The sequence below is a fragment of the Sander vitreus genome, chromosome 13 (assembly GCF_031162955.1).
Source record: "Sander vitreus isolate 19-12246 chromosome 13, sanVit1, whole genome shotgun sequence".
NCBI lineage: Eukaryota > Metazoa > Chordata > Actinopteri > Perciformes > Percidae > Sander > Sander vitreus.
The window spans coordinates 25,874,799-25,898,381 of NC_135867.1; the positions used below are offsets into that span (position 1 = coordinate 25,874,799).

The following is a 23,583-nucleotide window of genomic DNA, read 5'->3' on the forward strand; positions in this document are numbered from 1 at the left end:
GTCTAAAATGTCAACGCTTGTTTTACTGCAGTGTCTACAATTCAGCCATCAGGTGGCACTGTTCCTCCAGTCTACATCGGAAATAGTTAAAGTGGTAGGCCTGCACATCTACAATATCTGAACAAGTGAGATATTTTCTTTTGCTCAGATTGATACACTGAACAAGAGTGTTTGCTTTCTTTCAGTCACTGTTTGTGGTTACTCAAATCATCTGAACATCATCCTTTACATTGGGAGTGTTCTGACAAACTGCCTCAGTGTCTGTTGAGATGGTGTTATAGTGCCTCTCCTTGGTCAATTAAAGTGAAAAACATTTTAGGTAATCCGAGGGTAAACAACTTTAATAAAATTGAATGCATGTAATGAAATAAAATACTCATAGATCCAGATGGATTTCAGTTTACAGTTTTAAGCATTGTGATCATATTTGTGAGTCCATGTATGGTCCAACTTGTTGCATGGAGAGTCCTTACAGCCACATGTAGCAGCTTTGAGGCTTCTATCCACCATGATCGCAAACCTGTAGCAACCAGTGAATTACCACAGAAATTCTGTATAATCTAAGTAATGCTAACGCTGTGGCTGTCATCTGTGTTAGTATGAATTTGTATTAGCATGGGTGTATGCTAAAAACACAACATATGTACTAAAGTGAAATTATAAAGAGCCACAGAAAACCCTCTTCTACTAAAATGAGTCCATCCTGGACTTACCCACTCATATTTGTGCAGTCTGGCACTTTGCTAGATAATCCCAACTCTGCAGGTCCACAAATCATATCAAATCCTCTCTGAGTATTTGTCATATTTGCAGCTCTTCCGAGAGGCAGTCCCGCCCCCGAGGCTTTTACTCACTCTTCACCATCGGATTTCACAATGAATTGTCATGTTTCCTCCAGTGACCTCCAGTCTACTTTCATGACTTTACGGCCATTCACAGTGTCTGGCTTATCAAAGAGTCTGATGGCCCACTTACATCAGCCAGTTTGTGTCTGTTCCCCGCAGAGCACTCAGGGGAAGAACGTCCCTCTCACAAACCCCTGCTGGACCAGTCATTTAAAAAAAGAGCTACGTGTATGACCTTTTCAGATCATCATCTGGGAAGGTATTCCTGTGGAAGTCCGCTAAGGTTCCTGCTCTGCAGTGCCTCGTCAACAGTGTGAATGAAGGGGTCAATCATCTGTCTCATGTCAGGAGTGAATGGATCAAAAGAGGGCTGCTGCGCCCCCGAGCGCTTGAAATGGCCGTCCTGGTTGCTCTGGGCACAGAGCAGCCTCTCCTCAGTTATATTGACGTTTAGAAAGGCTGTGATGAGCCGCAGCTGAGGGAGAAGAGCTCTCTGCAGCTCCTCGTAATGCACCACCAGCAGGCGGCGTCCAAACTTTACCCAGCTCAGAGCGTGGGACGCCCACCAGGGGGCGTAACTGGAGACAAATTCTGGCCATTCTGCAGGTGAAAGAGAGCACAGTTGAGGATGTTTACTGTATGCCTCATTTCAGCTGCATGGTTCGGCTCAGCTTGACTTAACTCACTTTTAGTACCGGTTCTTTTCTCTTTTTGGTTTTCTACTGCGTTTTCTACCTCAGTGTAGGCGGGATTCTCAGATGATCGGCATAGCGACACCGGCGGAATTTCCGGTGGCACTGGAGCAATTCAGGAAGTGGTGTCGTGCATATAGACTATCTTCACTTCACTTGCTGAATCCTTTCATCTGCAACCAAACAGTGAACGCCGTAGTGTACGCCATAATGTACGCCGTAATGTACGCCGTAGTGTACGCCGTAGTGTACGCCGTAGTGTACGCCGTAATGTACGCCGTAGTGTACGCTGTAGTGTGCGCCCGTAATGTACGCCGTAATGTACGCCGTAGTGTACGCCCGTAGTGTACGCCAGTGAATGTACGCCGTAATGTACGCCGTAGTGTGCCGTAGTGTACGCCATAATGTACGCCGTAATGTACGCCGTAGTGTACGCCGTAGTGTACGCCGTAGTGTACGCCGTAGTGTACGCCATAATGTACGCCGTAATGTACGCCGTAGTGTACGCCGTAGTGTACGCCGTAGTGTACGCCGTAATGTACGCCGTAGTGTACGCTGTAGTGTATGCCGTAGTTTTGCGGGCTGCCATTTTTTTTAAATCTCGAATATAAGAATTGCAGTTGCTTGTTGTCTGGTTTGTGCAGGATGTCCTGTGTCGCCCCAGTGACGGTTCTCTCTGACCAATCAGGAGTCTGCAGTGTTTTAACTCCACCTTCTAGTATCCGCTCAGCTCACTTGGAACCTTGACCAAGGTGGTACCAGGTACTATCCACAACTTTAGCTAATGGAAAACAAAGAGCGAGTCGAGTTGAGTAGAGCCGTGCTGTATCATGCAGTGGAAAAGCGCCATTAGATGACAGCTAGTTTCCTCAAGCATTATGTGACTTGTGAATATACTTGTTCGATCTTATACTAACTGATGTTAAGGGTGACATTCTTCTGCTATGTGTGTGGCATGGATGGGGAATAGAATATTCATATTCAGAGTGTCCTTAGTTACGTCTCTGATTTCAAGAGGTTGATTTGGGGGCAAAATGAAAGAATGTTATTGTTATTTATACAACTTTGGAGCACAGAAAATGAATTAAGGTATTTTGATCTTTGATTCCAGTTAGATTTTACTTACATGATTTTCTTTTTTTATTTGTATGAGCATTGTTTGAGGGAGCCTGAGAACTAAGAAATGTCATTGCCAATGACTGGCTTCTCTGTAATTGTTGTGCATATGACAATAAAGAAGTGGACTGTACTACCTTTGCTTTTCCACTGTGCATCTGTGGCGTGTCCTAAATGTCCAGCACACTTGCGGTTGAATTCAGCCACAAGGGAGCGGTAAGGGTTTCGAATCAGCAGGATGGCCGAATCAAACATCTCAATCTCTTTCTGACCGCTCTCGTGGGTCTTGACGCAGATGCTGCGGCCACTCTTCCAGTAGTCCTTCTCTCCTTTGAAACCTGGTACCAATGAATAAATGAATGGATAATGGTCAGCTGCGAGGCAATCTCTCACCGAGCACTCACTCAAACGCTTGTCTGAACAGTGGCGAGGTGCCCTCCCCACCTCTGTTGTACAGTGTGCCGTCGAAATAGAAGCTGCCAGTGTAGTAGCCAGTCACGAGCTCGATCAGGTGTCGTACCCAGGTGTTGCCTGCACCAGGAAAACTAGAAAGAGCCACCAGGGAGCTGGATCTCTGAGGCAGAAACATCCTCTCTTTGCACCTGGAGTCTGGAAGCAGATTTAGTGTCGGTTTTAGTTAGAGAAAAAGCAGAGCTGCACCAGATCTGAAAGTGTAGATGCAGAAAGCCCAAATGGATTAATTTTCTGAACAAAAAGAAACCCAAAACAGGTCACATGTGACACGAATTGTAACATGGTTGAGAGACTAGAGTTGAGATTTTGTGTCTGAAGTTTGAGATGTACACTACGTTCAAGAGCAATTGCAAAGGAAATGACACAATGTTCATGGACAGTGTCAGGAAATAGAGTAGGATATGTTTACCATTTTTTTAGACCATTTTACAGGCGGAAAGAGAGGCTAGAATATGAGTGTGATCTGTACAAATGAATGACATGGCAGGTAATTGTTACATTGCCCCATCTCCCAGAATTAATCTTTACATCATTGGAGTTTCAAATAGGGCTGCGAGTAATCGATTATTCAAATGTCGAAATAGTTGGCGATTAATGTAATAGCTGACACATCAATCGTATCATCTTTGCAGCTCTAGTTTCAAACGAGACCTTGTCACATGCACATGATTGACACCAGAAATATCTCACCAAGCACAGGTGTGTGATACACCTGGTAATGGTCATGCTCAGTGGGTGCTGTGGGCGTGGCGTTGCTGGTGTTATTCAGCCCCACACACTGCTGGCTGTCAGACTGCTGGCTGAGACTGAAAATAGAGGACGTCCACGCACAGAAACAGTGGGGCTTCTTGAACACAGCCAGCAGCAGCTCCTGCAAACCAAAAGCACAAAGGTTCTTCCTGTGACTCATAATAATTTTTTTCTCTTCAAAGATTTATATTCTACCCATGGGTGATGTGTCCAGGGCTGCAACTAACAATTATTTTCATGGTCATTAGTTGTTTGTTCTATAAAATGTCAGAAAATGTGGATCAGTGCTTCTCAAAGCCCAAGATGACGGGAAATGTCTCGCTTTGTCCACAACTCAAATATATTCAGATTACTGTCACAGAGAAGAAACCTGCAATCTGAAATTTGTTCACTTTTTTACATAAAAAAATGACTCAAACTGATTAATCATTTATTAAAATAGTTTATATTAATACCGATTAATTTATTGGTTGACAACTAATTGATTAATCAATTCATCTTTGCAGCTCTAAATGTGTCAGCTCAGTTCAGCAGGAAAGTCTGCATCACTCAATGAATGCTTCATTCATTTTAGTTCATTATTTTTTCTCACTTTTGCAGTTACAGAAGGTCAGAATGCTCAATGTCAAAGCACGAGGACAGACAGCATAATCACACACACGCGCACGCACGCACGCACGCACGCACGCACGCACGCACACACATACAGTGTGAGAATGAATCACAATGCAGCCACCGCCTGATGATGTGCAATATAATTTTGGGAGGAGACACAGCTGCATCCAGTAAGATCTCAGTGCGGGATCCAGACTGCTTCTCATTAAAGGCACATTCAACCTTTAATATTCTGTAGGATCCCACGTCATGAGACAGCTCTCTGAGCTATGGAGTCTCCTCTCCTGGAAGCAGAGAACACTACAGAAAGCTACGTGCAATAAATTAATCATCAGGTCCGTAATTTCAGAGGATTCATTCAAACCTTATCTGTGCAGGTCTCTATGCAGGACTGCGTGGTTAGGTTGGGCTGAAAGGAATGGACAGGGAAGGTGCTGATGGTGCTTTTCGGCAACTTGAAGCAACCGCGGTAGTGAACATTTCTGACTGGAGAAAGACAAAAATACACTTGAAAAGGATAACAAGAATGGATTCGGTAGGATTCATCGGCATCGACCAGCATTAGGAAGCATTTTCATGTATTCACCGACAAGGGGGAAATAAGGGTTTTCTGTGTGGAAAAAAGGGTTAGATTTAAAATGAAATAAGTTATTTAACATCAGGGTTAAATTTAAATGATCCATCCTATACTTAAATGAATTCTAGTGTATAATACATTCATGATTCAGCTGCAATTCTCCAGAGACACTGAACCCTCCGATCATGAATATTAATACTGTATATGGCATTAACTCCTTATATAATATATATTTGACCTTGCCAACATTAATAATGTGGGGAATATCTTTAAAGAACAGAAAGCATTTCGTGGAAGAGAAATGTTCATGGATGAGTATAGTTGAATTTTCAACATACATTAGCTTTTATTATGAAGTGTTTTGGATTATAAGGGCCAATACACAACTCAAGCAGTCAAATATATATGAACTCCTCTTTTTATTCTATCTGCTCTTAAAAAAGACACTTCCTGTGAGGATTTGTTAGGCTTGGACCCAAAAACGACGAGGAGGTAGTAGAAGATAAAGAAGATTTATTAAAGTGCTCATATTATGCTCATTTTCAGGTTCATAATTATATTTAGAGGTTATATCAGATTAGGTTTACATGGTTTAATTTTCAAAAAACACCATATTTTTGTTGGACCGCACGTTGCTGCAGCTCCTCTTTTCACCCTGTGTGTTGAGCTCTCTGTAGCTAAAACAGAGTTGTTGGGAGTCGCACATGCTCAGTACCTAGGTACGGACTACTAGCCAGTCAGAAGCAGAGTATGAGGACGTGCCACGCTAGCAGCTAGCCAAGGTAAGCATTATAACATGTGTTACAAAGTGACACACATTCATCATGGAAGTAAAGGCTGGACTACAGTACAATAGAGCTGTTTGGAGCAGTTTGTGAACAGTGTTTTCTGTTGGAGATGGTTAAGTCCCTTTGGAGTGGACTTTGGGCTTTTTCACTTCGCAAACCTATAACATGCAAAAGAAAAGATATATAACACAATAAAGGAAAGGGAAAAAGCCCAAAAGCATAATATGAGCACTTTAAAGTAATGGCTAACAAGCAAAAGGTGTCCTGAGGCAGGCAAGCAGGCAAAAGGAAAGTCCAAAACAAAATCCAAAACCCACTTGAAAAACTGAAGACACGGAAGGCAAAACCACAAGGATGAAGAGACGCAGGGAAGAACACGGGGGGAAACGACGATGAACCGACAAAAGACAAAGAAAGCTAAATACATGAGATAACAAGGGTAGTAACGAGGCATAGGTGACATGAGGGCTGATGAACAGGTGAGACACATCAGGGCGGGGCAGATAATCACAGAGGTGGGAAAACACACCAGGCAGGAAGTAAAACAACACATGACACAGGAGAAACAGCGAGAATACAAAATAAAACAGGAACTGGGGCAAAAAAACAACAGAATGCAGCAACACAGGAAACAGTGAACAAATGACAGGGAAACAAGCAAACAAGGAATGAATAACACACAGGGAATGAGTAGACAACATAAAACAGGAAGCTAAAAGACATATCAGTGGGAACACTACAAGGACTGATAACACAAAGACAGGCTGACAAGGGTGAGACAAGCAGGTAAGGACTACAGAGACACATGAGGTAAACACAAGAACAAAGAACTCAAAAAACTGTCACAGGGACAAATGAAAATAAACTCAAAATCCAAAGACCAACTGGCCTAGAGCAAGACAGTGACACTTCCTGAATGCCGAGTCTGAACGCAGCAGACAACTGACAAAAGGCAGAAACAAAAAAAATCAGCAACCGAAAAGATCTACAAGCAACATCAGTAGGCAATAATCGATTATGGTCTGTCACTGCATCGATGCCGAATCGTCCACGTCCGCATCGCGATGCATCGATTCAATGATTAATTTCAACACCCCTAGTTGCTAGTTGCGTTTAGCCAACAAAAGGGGACCATGAGCCGGTACAGGGCACCGTGAGATGACGGTCCTTTCAGGGGCCGTGGCAGTTGAGTGTAGTCGACAATAAGTGAGTGTCATGCGGTGAAAACAGTTAAGTTTAGGCACCAAAACAGTGTTTAGTAATCGTGGTTTTGATTAATACACTCCCAGGACACGACCACGTGTTTCCTGGGTGAAAGTCTTGTGTTTTCCCCGGGACGCAAACTCCGCTAACCGGCTTGAAAACCCAACCCCGACCTCCATACGCTGACCAGAGGGTTCTTATTCAACAGCAGTCAATGTGGTGCATACGAAATATAGTGTTTTTGTTGTTGTAGTAGCTATATGTACAAATGGTTCATGAGAACAGATACAGTATACTAACCTGTTCCTTATATATCTTATTATTTTGAATAAAATGCACCATGTGCACCACGAGTTATCAGGAACATGCCCCGTGCAGACAATATGTGTAGTCTGTGATACAGCGTCTATAAACTCCACAGTTGCCGCCTCAGCCAATATTCTTCTACAAATGTTATCAATCAAGTGTTAAATTGCAGTATGTGTGTCTTTATGCAAAAATGCACCTGTTTAATCAGCCTAAATCATGAAGTGAGACTTCAACAAAGCAAAGTCCTATCACTCACATAATCAGCTTGACTCGTCATAAAAATCTTCCTGCCACAAGAGAAGCAATGAAGTGAAATCCAGCAAAGCTCAAGACATTAAATATGACAAAAAATATCACAGACAGGGCTGGTGATGATGGTCTATATGTCTGTGGCTTTAAGCTCAAATTGAAGACAAAATATTTAAAAAAATGAGTCGCAAAAAATGTATTTACATTTTTAAGAAAGGTCATTTTCTAAAACAGCTGGGTTCTGCATTTCTGATTAAACTGGACTTAAACAGGAATAAGTCCATTGTGGACTATTTTCAGCCACGGATTAACACTGTAGTGCTTTAGTGCAGTGGGTGCTGCAACACCCTTAGGTGTCTTGAGGACAGACCAAGGGTATTGCAATGGACAGTAATGGAAATATATCTATATATTATATCACCACAACTGGTGATAATAGCTCACGGTTGCCTTAGCCAGAGTTCTCCCGGTGCACATCAGACAGATATAGGAACTTTCAGATGTTTCTTTAACTCAGCCTTCAAAATACAAATTAGACTGCACGGTGAAAACGACTTGGCTTACAGCTTTTGTGGAGAGGAGGAGTTCGCTGTCATCTGCAAATCTGCCCAACAACAGCCTAAAACTGCTGACGTGTCATGAGAGATTTGAGAATAGGCCTATGATTCATGTCACTTCATACAGTATATACATCACATTTTACGTCAAAGCTGAAAATATGAACGTGTGTTTAGTGTCTTTTTATTTTATTTTTTATTTTCTGTGGGAAAGCCAAAAAAAAAACTAAATCATAACTAAATAACACAAAGTGCTTCACATTAAAGCAAAGAATTTTAACATTTACAATAAAACAAGGTGATATACACAATAAAAAAAGGGATGCTGTGGTTAAAAAAAATGTTGGTATCCCCTGCTCTAGTGAGTATTTCTGGCAGCAGGATGGTGTGTGTCTGACTCATTGATTATCTATTTTTCATTAATTTCTCGACAACAGCGGAGCTCAGAGGAATAACCTGTACAGTATGTGCTTTTGGGCAGAATTATGCTTCAAATTGTTATACTATATTTAGGAGTGAGAGGTGTGCATTTCTACATCACATTTTGTTGACTGACCTTTATTTATTTGCTTTTGAGAATTTAAGTTTAAAAAGTTTTTTTTCTGCAGAACTCATAGAGCAACTCGTGCAGAGAATAAATAGCAAACAGTCATGCGGCTTTTCTTGAGGGAAGCTGACTCACATTTTCTGTGACCTGGCAGCTGCTCCTCCACCTTGTAAATGGAGAGTCGGCCTACACCTCCACAGGGAGTCCCCCTCTCTCCCCGGCACACCAGACTACAATCCTCTTCAGGAGCCTGTGGGCTACTGATCCGGTTCCCGCAGTGGCATTCAGCTCCATATTCCAGACCTGCAAACTGGTACCCACTAGCCACACACACACACACACACACACACACACACACACACACACACACACACACACACACACACACACACACACACACACACACACACACACACACACACACACACACACACACACACACACACACACACACACACACAATTATTGCCCTAGCCAAGGGCAATGCATAACCTCAAGCTATCACCCTCAGGCTTAGCCATCCCGCATTAGTTAAAGTGCTCATATTATGCTTTTTCCCTTTCCTTTATTGTCTTTTTTTGTGCACGTTATAAGTTTACAAAGTGAAAAAGCCCAAAGTCCACCCCAAAGGGACTTACCATCTCCAACAGAAAACACTGTTCACAAACTGCTCCAAACAGCTCTATTGTAGTCCAGCCTTTACTTCAGAGACAAACGTGGTCACTTTGGAACACACGTTATAATGCTCGCCTAGCTGCTAGCATGGCACGCCCTCATACTCTGCTTCTGACTGGCTAGTTGTCCTTACCTAGCTACTGCGCATGTGCGACTCCCCACAAAGATGGAACAGAAGTGAGATGCCTCACTCTGTAGTTAAAACAGAGAGCTCAACACACAGGGTGAAAAGAGGAGCTGCAGCAATGTGCAGTACAATAAAAATATGGTGTTTCTTGAAAACTAAACCATGTAAAACTATTCTGATATAACCTCTTAATACAATTATGAACCTGAAAATGAGCATAATATGAGCATTTAAACATTTCAAATTCAAGTCAAACTTCCCAGCAATAAATCCACAGCGTGGTCCCTCCCCTGTGATATTTGTCAGTGCTTCTCCGTCTGCACTCATCTGACTGTGTAATGCCTTTTTTTCTAGCTGAACTGCACTCACCTCTGATCTGTACTTTACATATCAAGGCTGTTGTGACTCATCCTCCCCCGCTTTATCCTCCCTCCTTGGAAAAGACGGAGACCTCATCAAAACTGACATTTTCTTATGTCCTTTGAAGCTCCCTCATAAATTGCCTTGACTTTTTACTTTTACTCATCGCGGTAATTGGCCCACTCAGGTAACAAGCATGACTGCTTTCAATGTGGATGGGGGATTGGGAGCAGCAACTCTGTGTGACTGCATCCATCTGTCCTCTGCTGTTGTGGGCTACACTGTGTCCTCGCTGCTAAGGTATTAAAGGAAAAATCCGGCGCAAAATGAACCTAGGGGTTAATAACACATGTGTACCGAGTCGACCGTTCTCTGGGATTTGTTTTCATGCTAATCGAATGTGACCAGTTTTATCGCAAACCGCTAATTAGCTTATAACGCTAGTCGTCGGGGCACGGGTAAATTAAAAAGAAATCGCTATTTCTACACCATTAAGAAGGCTCAAAATAGCACCACACTTCCACGGTAGCATAATGAGGGTCCCTACATGTAAACTGAAGCATTGAGAATTTTGTAAGTGTACACAGTTTATTAAAAAGATAGTTTATAAAGACAGTACTATTCGCGTATACAGGCAGGCGCCATCTTGGGAAAACAGTCACGACCAGTCGAACGACGACTGCCGTGCAACCAGTTACCAGTAACATAGCACAAGTTCGTCATTCGACTGGTCATGACTGTTTTCCTAAGATGGCGTATATCTAGGTTCATTTTGTCCTTTAAGAGGAATTACTTAAACGGGTCATTCCTTGAGTTTGCGTTGAAAGATCCACCTGCCTCTCCACTAGGGCTGGGACGGTGTGCTTTTGTCCCGATTTGATTCTTTTCACGATACATAAGCGCCGACTGGATTATGTATCGCGATTTTCATTTATTGCGATTCTAGAAGTATTGCGATTTTCTTTTACTAAACTAAACTAAAACAAAGGTTGAAAAATACACTTCTAGAGACAATATATCATGAGACATTTCTAAAAACTGATAGTTTATAAGAAGAATGCAGATCAAATGTCAGTCAGTCTGACATTTATTTACTTTGTAAAGAAGAACAGAACATGGATTCTCTGCATTCGCTCTGTTTTGCTAGAAACACATATGATGTAGTCGCCGTCAGCAGTAAACAGAAAATATCAAGGTGAATCATTGGTAAAACAAAAAACAGTAGATTCTGGGGAAAATAAAAAATGTTCACAAACTCGATACATCACGATACAAAATCACGATACATACATGAATGGATTGCCCCCACCCCCCCGTTTCCTTGCAGCTTTGGACTGTTAATTCAATGCCGCAAACCCAGCTCACACTGACCCAATCAGAGAGATTCCCACCACGGCTACAGGAAAGCACATATCTAACCTCTGATTTATTCACTAAGTGCTGTAGTCAGCTCATTCAGCTTTCTAACACATACACACCTCCCTCCTTCCTTCTTTTGCAATAGATCAAGCCTTCTGTCCTGGCCTGCTCTTCACTCTCCCCTCTCTCTCACCCCCCCTCATCTATTACTGTCATCCAGCCACCTGGCTCGCCGCTGGCGCCAAACACAGGAGGCATTCATGGACGAGACTGAGATCCCAAAGCATTTACTCAAACAGCAGGCCTTCTGTGGAGCCCGCCACCAATGCATTACCTTTCTGAGCAAGTGTCTTGACACAGAGAACTGGTCATTTTGCGCAGGTCATAAAGCATGGTTCCTCCCAGGGCTCGCTCACTGGCGTTGTGCAGAAAGCAACCCATGTAGGTTCCTGCATGGAAGAGAAAAAGCACTCAGACTGACACATTCCCTATTAAGGCACTCAGTAAGTGTCCTCACAATGGACAAAGTGTCAATTTGAAAAAAAGTGTGTTTGTGTTACAATACCATTTTGTGCTGAAATGATTAATCAATTAATCCATTAGTCGGTCAAAAGTAAAACAGTAATGTGATTTGTAAAGAGAAAATATGAAACAAGCTTCTCAGATGCAGCGGTGGAAGAAGTATTCAGATCCTTTACTTCATTAAGTAAATACTAATACCACACTATAAAAATACTCTGTTACATGTAAAAGTCCTGCATTAAAAATGTTACTTTAGTAAAAGTATGTAAATAAGGAAAATGTACTTAAACCATTAAAAGTAAAAGTACTCAATGCAGAACTCTCCTCCCATTGTAGAAAGTGTAAAGGATCCAACAGTTGTGTGTTTAATGGTCTAATCATTTCAGCTGGACTTGTAGGCCGTTATATTGTTGGCTAGTGTAGTTAATAATAAAACATTGAATTTCATAAACTACATGTGTTTTGTGTGTAAAAATCTTAATGTGTAAAGTAACTAGTAACTAAAGCTGTCAGATGAATGTAGTGGAGTAAAAAGTACAATATTTCTCTCTGAAATGTAGCGGAGTAGAAGTAGAAAGTGGGATGAAAAGAAAAGACTCAAGTAAAGTACAGGTACCTCAACATTTGTACTTAAGTACAGTACTTGAGTAAATGTACTTAGTTATATTCCACCACTGCTCAGATGTAAAGGAGCTGCTTCTTTGTTTGATGTGATTGTAAATGAAACATCTTTGGTGGTTTGGGGATCATTAGTTGGACCAAACAAAGCTATTTAAGGGTGTCACCTTGGGCCCTGGGACATTTCATTGACTAAATGATTCATCAATCCAATTAATTGACAGTTTAATTCGATCATGAAAATAGTCAGTCGCAGCCCTAGCATAACACGAATTACACTAAATATGAAGTTGATCATCAGGTTTCTTCTTTAAGCACATTTACAAACAAGAACAGAACAAGTACAATAAATGCCTGCAGTGATTATAATAATTCTGAATGCACAATGAACATATACCCACAACTAGCTGTGATTTGGACATAAACCAGACTTCCTCCGTCTTTAGTCTGGCACTGGCACCGTCCTCGAACCGTGCCAAAGCAGCCTTTGTGTCATCACTTACTCACAGTTATTATACACACCAGCATGCATTGTGAGCTGTTAATATCCAACTAATTTATACCATGACTAGGCCTAATCTATCATACAATATAGATTAGAATTATTCCTACATTACGGTCAACCTATTTACTTGCTCTAGAATAAGAATGACTCCTGTAGAAAGAAGGATGTAACGCATAATAGGCTACGACAGACTGTTATGATATGCTGACAAGATTAAGGCTCCATATAAAATGTCAGCCAAAGTCAGCCTTTGATGTTATCCTTGTCTTTGCCACATCCAGCTCAGCTCAGCTGACACAAAAAAAGTCTTCTTTTACACCACTCTGTGTGTGTGAAGGGTAGCATACAGTCTGCATTTCTTTGTGTGCAAACTTCATTTACATCTTGCCCCTCGGGTCTGAGACTAATACATATTTTTATAGGTCACATGCTATATGTTTTTACCCAATCAGTAACTGTATGCTGTGAACAGTTAGGTGTAGGGCTGGGTACCAGCAAATTCAATATCAAATTTTGCGTATGGAGTATGGAAAAATGCCTCGTCATTCAATACTCGATTAAAATACCTAAGGAGTCAATCTCATCAGCGTCGGTGAGCCAATCAGCACGCAGCATGCTTCTACCGAGATCTGATAATGTTTGTGATTGGCTGTCTGACGCTACATGTCGTTGAGGCACGCAGGAAAAAGAAAGTGGATCACATCACTCCAGTTCTGAGGTCTTCATGCTGGCTTCCTTTCTCTCAAAGAATTGATTTCACCAACTTCTGTTGGTTTATAAAGCACTGAACGGTTTAGGACCAAAACACATTTCTGATCTGATGCCACACTATGAACCACCCAGACCTTTACAGGTGGTCTGGGACATGTCTGCGTTCTGTCCCCGGAGTCAGAACTAAACAGGGGGAAGCAGTGTTCAGTTTTTATGCCTCACATATCTGGAACAAACTCCCAGAAAACTACAGGTCCACTCCAACTCTCAGTTCTTTTAAATTAATTATTTTTGATACTGCCTTTCTTTAAATAATTGTTCATTTCTTATACAAATAAGAAAGATTCAAATAAATAAATAAATTCAAAGATTTGTGCCGTAATGTTTTTTCTTCTTGTTAAAATGATGTTATTAATTGGTATCAAAAAAAGTATTGTTTAGGAACCGGTATCAAAGTCACGATATTGGTATCGGTATCGGTATCGACATTTTTTTGAACGATAACCAGCCCTGGTTAGGTGAAAGTGTCTTTTGGTGAGTTGAGTGCATGCAGTTAGTTCCTCAGTGTTGGCTTTTAGGGTTATTTCACAAATCCTTGTGTCAATGTGTATACATAGACGTTTAAAAGGTTTCAAGGACACTGAGGATTCAGCTTTATGTTTACTACCAGCATCAAAAGAAGCGGATGCCAACTGGCCACAGAGGAGGAGATACCAGCTACAATGAATAAAGAGATAGCAGCAAGGTGCACAGACGAGATGGACGCAAAGCAATCAACCTTGAAATCTCTGGCATGCCGAGCATCACCATATCGAATTTGGGATTCAATAAGTCTGCGATGTCCTCTAAAGCCCGTCCAGCCAGTAGTGCTGGGGCGAGGCTGAGTCACCAGCCGCCTCGGGAGACAAACGCTGGAGAACACCAGCAGCTGCTGCCTGAAAGCACTCAGAGACAGGGTGCTGTGGCAGGAAGCATCTCAAGAGGCATCACCCAAGGTGAGGGCCCCCCCCATGCCCTCACCCACGCAGCGGGGCAGGTCATTGCTTAATCAAAGTGAAGGAGACGGCTGCAGCGGAGGGTTAATGGAGGGAAGCAGCCCGGATTCCCAGACCTGATAGAAATGACTGCACTTAGGCCTGACACTGTGTCACTTTCTTAAACACGAAGACAGATGGCTGTGCTGGAGCTGATTCTCCCCCGCAGAATTGGATGGAGACAGCTAATGATGCCAACTATGAGGACATGTGCCACAGCCACGGGTAGCATGTGCGCCGAGTGTGTCCATTAAAGTGGGCTGAAGAGGGTTCTCAGTCTCACTGCTGGGTCTATAATATCCTTACAGATGTGAGGAGAGTCATCCAAACCTCAGCAGAGAGGGTCTCAGCTTGGTAGGCTGACCCACACTGGGGTCATCTCAACAGAGGATCATCTCAACAGGGTTTGTCCTGGGAAAGCGGAACTATCACATGTCCACAATTAACTCCTAAATCCATCAGAAGATGTGCAGTACATGGGGTTGGGGAGTACCATCCCCTCTCTCTCCCCCCTTTCCTGTGTATCTGCACTATTTAAAAAAAAAAAAAAAAAGAAGCTGTACATGTGTTTGGGGCGTGTCATGCCCTCTCATTACACTGTCTCATAAAAATGCATATTTTTAAAGAATTATCTTAAAAAAAGATGTTGATGGGTTTGGTTTCAGAAATGGGGAGGATCCAATGAAATAATACAAATTGATATGTACTGTATACAGTATATATAGTAGATATAAAGAGACTTGTTTAATCGATTTATATGTTATAAAGAAATTCATAAAGATTCAATTTACTCAATTTAACCCTAAATTGCTAATGTCCGACAATAATGGAATAGATTAGCAGTAAAACATGAGGGTTAGAAAAACTAAATATAAAGGAGACAGTTTCAAAAGTAATATGCTGTAAATATAAGTATAAAAATGTTTGTTTTTTTCTAAATAAGTATGTACATTCAACATAATATGCTAATATAGTTTATTGCGCTTGCCATAAAAACAACAAAAGAAAAAATTGTATGTGCACTAAACCTCTGTAACTCATGCTTAAAATCCTTTCTGATATTTTCTGATAGCTCATGGATTCACATCTTTACTCCAAAGAGCTCTGTGATCACAGTCTTGTCTTTGACTGATTCTAGAATATCTGATTCTAGCAGAATATTAACTGTATATAAAAATAGAGACAGTACAGTTTTCTACATCCTGTGCAGGTATTCTTTTCAGATTGCCTACAGCCCTTGCCTGACAGGCAAGAGTCTCTGCTGCTCATTGCTTTCACCGCACGGTAATACTGTATATATTTTTATCAACTCAGATCTTCTCTGATCTGGATTGTGGCAGCTGGACAGTCAGAGGACGATATTCAGAGAGAGCTCAGTCAGGAAATCAAACCTCAACCAATAAATGAGGATTTTGAAAATTGAGAGGGGGGGGGGGGTGATATGGGTGAACAATATTGCTTACTTCTGCACATCTCTGGGCGTGTAATCCTTCTGATATGTTCTGGTAAAGTTTCCAGCAGCAGACACAAAGTGTTAGGCATCTCCCACTTTCATTATTAAATGCTTGGATAGGTAGGGCTCATGGGTCTATGAATATCTAAAAAATAAAAAAAATACCTTAGGAGTAAATCTCATCAGCGTCGGTGAGCTAATCAGCACGCAGCACGCTTCTACCGAGATCTAATAATGTTTGTGATTGGCTGTCTAACGCTACATGTCGTTGAGGCACGCAGGAAAAAGAAAGTGGATCACATCACTCCAGTTCTGAGGTCTTCATGCTGGCTTCCTTTCTCTCAAAGAATTGATTTCACCAACTTCTGTTGGTTTATAAAGCACTGAACGGTTTAGGACCAAAACACATTTCTGATCTGATGCCACACTATGAACAGCAGCAGACACAAAGTGTTAGGCATCTCCCACTTTCATTATTAAATGTTTGGATAGGTAGGGCTCATGGGTCTATGAATATCTAAAAAATAAATGCATTTGCAAACTTTCCCACCTGGCTATTACTGCTATGTACTGTGTGTCAAAATAGTCAGTGAATAAAGAAGGAATAAAGAATTAAAAAAATAAAACAGCGAAAACATGAAGGTTAAATAGCAAATGGACCACAGACCTAAAGATATTATATTCCAAACACAGAGACTCTAATTGGCATAGTTTTTGATGATATTCAGTTTTTTTCCTTACTTTTCCTTATTTATGAATGCTTTGCTCCAGAGTAGAGCCTGGCAGATATATATCAGCCTTCACAGATATTTAGGTACTGGCATACATTATACATCAGCTAATAAATATAGAGTCATTGCATTACAGAAATAAGATATATTCAGGCCAATATAGCATATAAATGTATTATAATTTATTATGTCATATATATATAACTATAATATATATTATATAATAAAGTTTGACAGATAGCACTGACAACTATATTAACTAATTAAATGCCTTGCTCACTACATCGCTATGTCAAAATTCTTTGATTGATTGGGGAATCTTATCAAAAAATGTGTCTATGTTTTTAGGTTATAGTTCAAAATAAATAGTGGCCAATAACTTCTTTTTAGGCTTAATCATGCGGTATCGGTCTATGTTCGAGGAGGGTATCAATCTTCTCATCAAGCCCTCGGCAAGAAAGCAAATAATTGTATTTCCTGAAATGCCGAGCTTTTCTTTGCAGTCATTTATTGAGTAACAACGCATGAATCTCAAATGTACCTTTTTTATGTTATTGTCAGTTGAATTTTGTATGTTTTGGACTGTTGGTTGTACAAAAACAACTTGAAGGCGTCACCTTGGGCTCTGAGAAATGTATCTACAGATTGATCAACAATGACACCAATCACTAGCTGCCGTCATACAGTAGTTTGAATGTTACACCAATGTCACATATCATTTCTGATGCGACTTTCTAGCGTTTTAGGTGGCACTTTCTTACTCTGCTAAATAAATTCAGGGAAATGAAGAGGACAATTACTGGTATTGTGCATTCAAGCACAAATGATGAGGTGCTAACTATGGACTATCACGGGGTGTTCTGCCAAGGTTTGCAGTCATTAAACAGCTCTCATCCATCCAGCACAATTTTGTTATCCAAATCTCACAGCTGAACTGGTCTGTACTCAAATGTGAAGCTACAGCCAGCAGACACTTAGCTTAGCTTAGCCTGAAGACTGGAAACAGGGCTAGCTCTGTCTAAAGGCAACACAATCTGCCTACCTCTTAAGGTAACATGTCATATCTTTATTGTTTAATCCATGCTAGTTTCGCATTGCGAGACCTATCTCCACAGCGCTGTGGACTGGAGGAAGATCTGGCAACAGGAGCAAACGCTCCTGGGTAGGAGAAAAGAACGCTCTGGGTTGTTGGCATTTCTTTAAACCAATCACAATCATCTTGGGCGGCGCTAAGCTACGCAAGGCGACGGTGGATCTGCTAAATAGTCTCAGGAAGGAACTTGTTTCGGTGGAACATTTGCACCCCGCAAAATAAAACGCCACATACAATATTAAATGAAGTTAACTGTTGACACAATACAGTAACGCGAGCTATTTAAATTAGCTGATACATGGTTAAACCTCATTGGCTCTTACCAGTGTATCGCTGTGTGTATTTTGTCTACAGTAATTTTCCCATCCCAAAACGTCCCAGTTAGAGAGTAAACGCCGTAAACATATTCTTTGTAAATCTTTACAATCATTCCTAAGCAGGCCTGCCTTGTTGCACCATCCACATTTTTCTTAAAACTTGCCTTGTTCTGGTTAATGTTGCTCGATGCGACCTAAGCTTAAAGTTAACACAAAGAAAGCGGAAAATGAGAGCCATCCGGCGGGACTTCCGGCAGCACCGGAACTATCTCTTAGATGAACCAAAAACTTAAGTGTAAAAACCACTAGTGGTGGTTTTATGGAGGGTTTTGTGCTGCTGGACTATTTCTGTTGGCTTGGGAGCAGTGACTTCCTGAATTCTTCACTGGTTACCTATAGCAACCTCACGGCGACAAGTGTCTGGCACATGGATTAAATAAACGAGATATGTGTTACTGAGTGAGCTTTAGGGGTTGATTTTTAAGCCTCGGACAGAGCCAGGCTAGCTGTTTTCCTGTTTCCAGTCTATATGCTAAGCTACGCTAAGCTAACCAGCTTCTGGCATTACAGTAGCTTCATATTTACCAGATGAACCTACAGCTTCATGGTAGCGATCTTATCATCTAACTCTCTGCAAGAAAGCAAATAAGTGTTTTAGCGCTGACTGAAACTGAGAAACGCACTTACTGTTAAAAGGTGTATAGTAGACGGATGCCATTCTTATGAATCATATCAGTAGTGGGGCCTTGCTTTTTTTCTGAAACCTTCAACCAGCTCCTCTTCCAGAGTGTGTGGCACTATAGACCTGGGTAATTTAATTCTGAGTCCTGGGTAATACTTTTAAAAAGGAACCGTTGCCAGATGGCTGTTTCTGAAACAGATCTCATTCCTGCCTGCAACATTTTTCATCTGTATTACCCTTCTTAGTGACTGAGCGGTTATGCAGTGTCTGTTTGAAAGAAGGATTAAAAGCTCTTGTATGATGCTTTTTTAAGAATGAGCTGGAAGAACAAATCTTCCACTGGAGGTAATTCCATTGTTATCTAATTTCAACAAAAATGGCAAAGGCACTGACAAGCACTGTTAAACAATAGAGTAAATCTCTAAAGTAAATATCCTACAGTAATGGCGAAGGCTCCTTTACACTGAGTGCAAGTCATTTTTATCATCACAATTACTAATTTATTTTCAAGAAACTACTTTGGTGCCTGCCTGCCTTTTCCTTCTTGGTTTTCAGAGGATCAGTAAGCAATATGCCTTATCTACAAGATCTGAAGCAGCCACAGGTAAAATGTCATATAAATGTATAATGCCGCTCTTCTAAATGTTCTAAGGTCATGATTATCTGCTCATAAATGTCAATGAAGCCTGTTGTGAATGCACCATGGGAGCCGTGTGCAGAGAGTGTATTACCTCGGCTCCAGGCCATCTGAGCTAAATCCTAAATCACAAAATAGAAAATAAACTTGTGTATTTGCTTTTTCATGTATTATTCACAGGAAAAGCAGCGTCTCAGTCGACACATATACACCAGGACATTTCAATCACACATCTCCACCCTGCCACTGCTCTATATCAGATGATCATGTTAAAGCTGAAAGCTTTTTCACTGACTTTGCAATGTCTGCTTCTGTTTACTGGCAATAAAGGTTCCACGGCTATGGATATACAAGGTCAGTTAATGATTGGCAAAACTGCATTAGATGTTGTGATGAGGCCACACTACCACAAGTCTGTCAGGTCAACTGTCTTTTAGCAGCCATATCAGAGATCCCTGAGGATAAAATGGACAACAGGTTAAAGCACGACATAATTCATTAGACTATATTCATTTTGCGTACACCTGATCAGCTGACTATTACTTTCATGTTGTTAACATCTCACTGGCACACTAATTAATGTAAATAGGGCAAGCAGTAGCCAGTGATTCCATGTTAACATTCACACTGGCTGCTTTGCTGCTTTTGCCTGCTGGACACTTAGCTAGAAGGAAATATGTTTGTGAAGTTCCAACTCAGCATTCAAGACCTTTACTAAAAACAGGACAGTGTCCACTTATTCTCGCATTGCCAGACCTTCCTCCACAGACCTTCCTGGCTAGTCCACACAGCATTCTGGGATGGGAGAAAAATGTGCTCTGGTTTATTGGCATTTCTTTAAACCAATCACAATCGTCTTGGGCGGAGCTAAGTGTTCAAAAGTAGTTTTAGTCGTGCAACAGAAAACTCCGATTGGACAGATAGTCTAGCTAGCTGTCTGGATTTACCCTGCAGAGATCTGAGGAGCAGTTAACCATAGTCCATAGGCAGGTTTAAAATTCCAACATAAAGGAAGCGGAAGGGGACGGAGATCTGGCCGAAAAGAAATCCTGCGGAATTTCCAGGCGGCAACGGAGCAATCCCGGAAGTGGAACGTCGTTGATATAGACTAGTATATTGACAATTCTAACTCTCCTATGTAGGGCTGCAAATAATGATTATTTTCATTCTTGATTAATCTGTTGATTATTTTCTCTATTAATTCATTAATTGTTTGGTCTTTAAAATGTCAGAAAAATGTGAAAATTGGTAATCAGTGTTTCCCGAAGAAGCAGTAATCACAAGTTGTTTTCATAAAAAAATAACTCAAACCGATTAATCGATGAATCGATTAATCTTTGCAGCTCTACTTCTTAGTATTGAGTGTGTTCACAGAAACAGCTGTCAGCTCTGTATACTGTAGTTATTTACCTTTATGTCTGCTGTTCTTGTGGAGAGAGACTCTCTGCTCTGGGCTCTCTGGCAGAAGACTGTGAAACCAGCGGTGATGCACGTGTTGGACCCTCAGGCTTTGCGAAGCGGGCCAGTGTCGCCCTGTCTTGCCTCCCCCTGCGGACACAGGCTGAATGGCGGCCCATCTGGCGCGCGCCCTCACGCCCAGGCCTGCCGCCCTGAGGGCGGTAGGAGGCGCTGCGAGGGACAGCAGAGGCGGCAGGCTGGCCAGATTTGGCTGGGCTACTCTGATGCTGGAGCGCTGCAGCAGAAGGATGCTGCCTGCCATTAGATAGGCAATACCCAGGCAGAGCAACAGCATCTGAGCCCGCTTCAAGAGGCAGTGCAGTCTGTAGTGGGGCGCCACCATCCTGGTTACTGTCGCTCACCTCAGTGGAAGGCCATTTCATGGATTAGGAGTGAGAATATCTGACTCATTAGTTCATAATCTTGGAAAGACCTGCAGCATCAGGTCATGCTGTAGACATTGTGTCTTGGTCCTTCATCGTCCAATAGCAGCAGTGGATGAATGGATGTGTCAACAGAGAGGGGTTTAATATCCAAGGCTGTGGTCACTGACTCCAGGATGATCCTCAGGGAAAAGCTGAGGCTCAAAAACAGAAAAAAAAACACACACAATAAGCTGGATTTAAAGCACAAGTGTATTCTCTGTATGTGAGCACAATCTAAGGGAAGGCAAGTGTGTGCCCGGCGGATTAGAGGCAGCTCATGTTGACATATGGGCTTGTGTTTCTGTCTTGCAGCATCTTGCAACACATCCCTTGGTGTCTGCTGCTTCGTTGCTTTCATTCCTATTTGTTTTTAATTCAAAAGCCTGCCTTCAAGTTGTGTTCTCCAGTTCCTCTGATTCTTGTTTGTTCTGTGTGTCATGGCTTTGTGCTCTCCTATCACATTCATATGTTTTCAAAAAAAAGAGGCCACAGTTAAGAAATAACATCAACCTTTACTAATATGGCTTTCAAAGTGGATTCTCTTTCAATTCCCGCACTGTCAGATTATATTTATCTGAACACCGGTAATATCTAAGTCTCAGTTATCACGGTCAAATGACATCATGTGATAAAAAAAACTGTCTGGAGAGCGCCTTATGGGCGCTCATGAAATGGGGATTATCATAGCAGTATGCAGACAATCTGTGGAGAGATGAATAAGTGATAAGTAGAAATAAAACATGCAAAGATGATATGTTGAAGATTTCTGAATAATTAGGGTGTAAAACACACACACACACACACACACACACACACACACACACACACACACACACACACACACACACACAGTGTTCACAGTGTTTCATGAAGCCTGGTACTATGACTGGAGAGAGGACCAGTGAAGTGCAACCCTGACCTGCTTCTGGGGGCTTTTTTTTTCGGTCACTATAGTTTCTTGCAAGCCCCTCTTTGATCCAGCTGTTTACTTCCAGTCTGTAGAGGTGCCCACGTTACACTAGCTATATTTCTGCTGTACTCTACTGTACTGTACACCCCTCAGTAGACTGAGTCTCTCCTCACATGATATCCATTAATGCCCCGTTGTCTCGGTGGCCGTCACACACCGTCATGCCCTTCAGCTCTACTTTTCATCGCCCCCACCCCCCCACACACACACACACCCACCTCCACACCCCACACACACCCCCACTCCAAAAAAAGTAGGGGTGCGGTAGTGCTCCCGAGGATAGAAGCAACAGTTTGCACATTGAGTCTCTGATCAAGTCCGAGTGCCCAAGTTATGTTAAACTCCCTTTTTTTTTTTTTTACGCAAAATAATCCTAAAATATCCGCGCCTGTCTGTTTGGACGTAGATGGATGTCATGTTAATGGATAGACTCCATAATAAGCGTGAGCAAACACGCATCACCTATTTAAAAAAACGAGGTCTTCCATCTTTTCACTGTGCCTCCACCATTTACAGTAGAGGCTATACTTGTACATGCTTACCTTCAGCGGTGGAGGGGTACGCTCGGCATCCTTGTTTCGAGAGACCATTTATGCCGTTACGATCGCCGTGTTCCCCCGCTTACTGTCCAATGAAGGTCTCCTCGGTTCTCCAGCATTTCCCAGAGCTGGGGTTATATAAACTCTCTCTCTCTCTCTCTCTCTCTCTCTCTCAGCCAGCCAGCCAGCCAGCCAGCCAGTGCTGCTCTCCGTCGCTCTGAAAGGCTGGCACGGCGATATAAAGGACAGGCAGTATGTGTAAGTGTGTGTTGGGAGAGAGAGAGAGAGAGAGAGAGAGAGAGAGAGAGAGAGAGAGAGAGAGAGAGAGAAGAGAGAGGGGGGGGAAGGGGGATGGGGAGGAGGAGGAGGAGGAGGAGGGGAAGTCAGTCTCATTTGCATTGGTGATCTACACGCGTCACAGCAAACGGAAGAATCGTGTCCAGCAATCTACAGCTTTGCCTTATAGTAAACACCGAGCTTCATATGCACCGTGCCTTTATCTCGATGCACTCTATACACTGGACCAAGATTTTGCCGTGACTCACTTAAGAAGTGCCCGAGCAGCATGCACGTTGCAGCTCACTGACACGCCACTTCTTTCGCGGGTATAAAAACAACTGTAAAACAGCCATTTGAAGGACATTT

The 23,583-nt window shown here is 42.0% G+C and overlaps 1 protein-coding gene across 1 annotated transcript; it reads right to left on the bottom strand.

The window, feature by feature from the left end:
- Nucleotides 1-331: 331 nt before the first annotated feature.
- On the bottom strand, nt 332-23,060 carry wscd1b (WSC domain containing 1b). The gene is made up of 9 exons (XM_078265911.1): nt 22,942-23,060; nt 20,957-21,587; nt 11,578-11,692; nt 8,858-9,042; nt 4,857-4,978; nt 3,818-3,998; nt 3,098-3,262; nt 2,791-2,991; nt 332-1,445 (listed from the first exon to the last, which is right to left on the bottom strand). The coding sequence occupies exons 2-9, from the start codon at nt 21,345-21,347 to the stop codon at nt 1,093-1,095; spliced, it is 1,713 nt and encodes a 570-aa protein (XP_078122037.1). The 5' UTR covers nt 21,348-21,587; nt 22,942-23,060; the 3' UTR covers nt 332-1,092.
- Between the last annotated feature and the right edge of the window lie 523 nt (nt 23,061-23,583).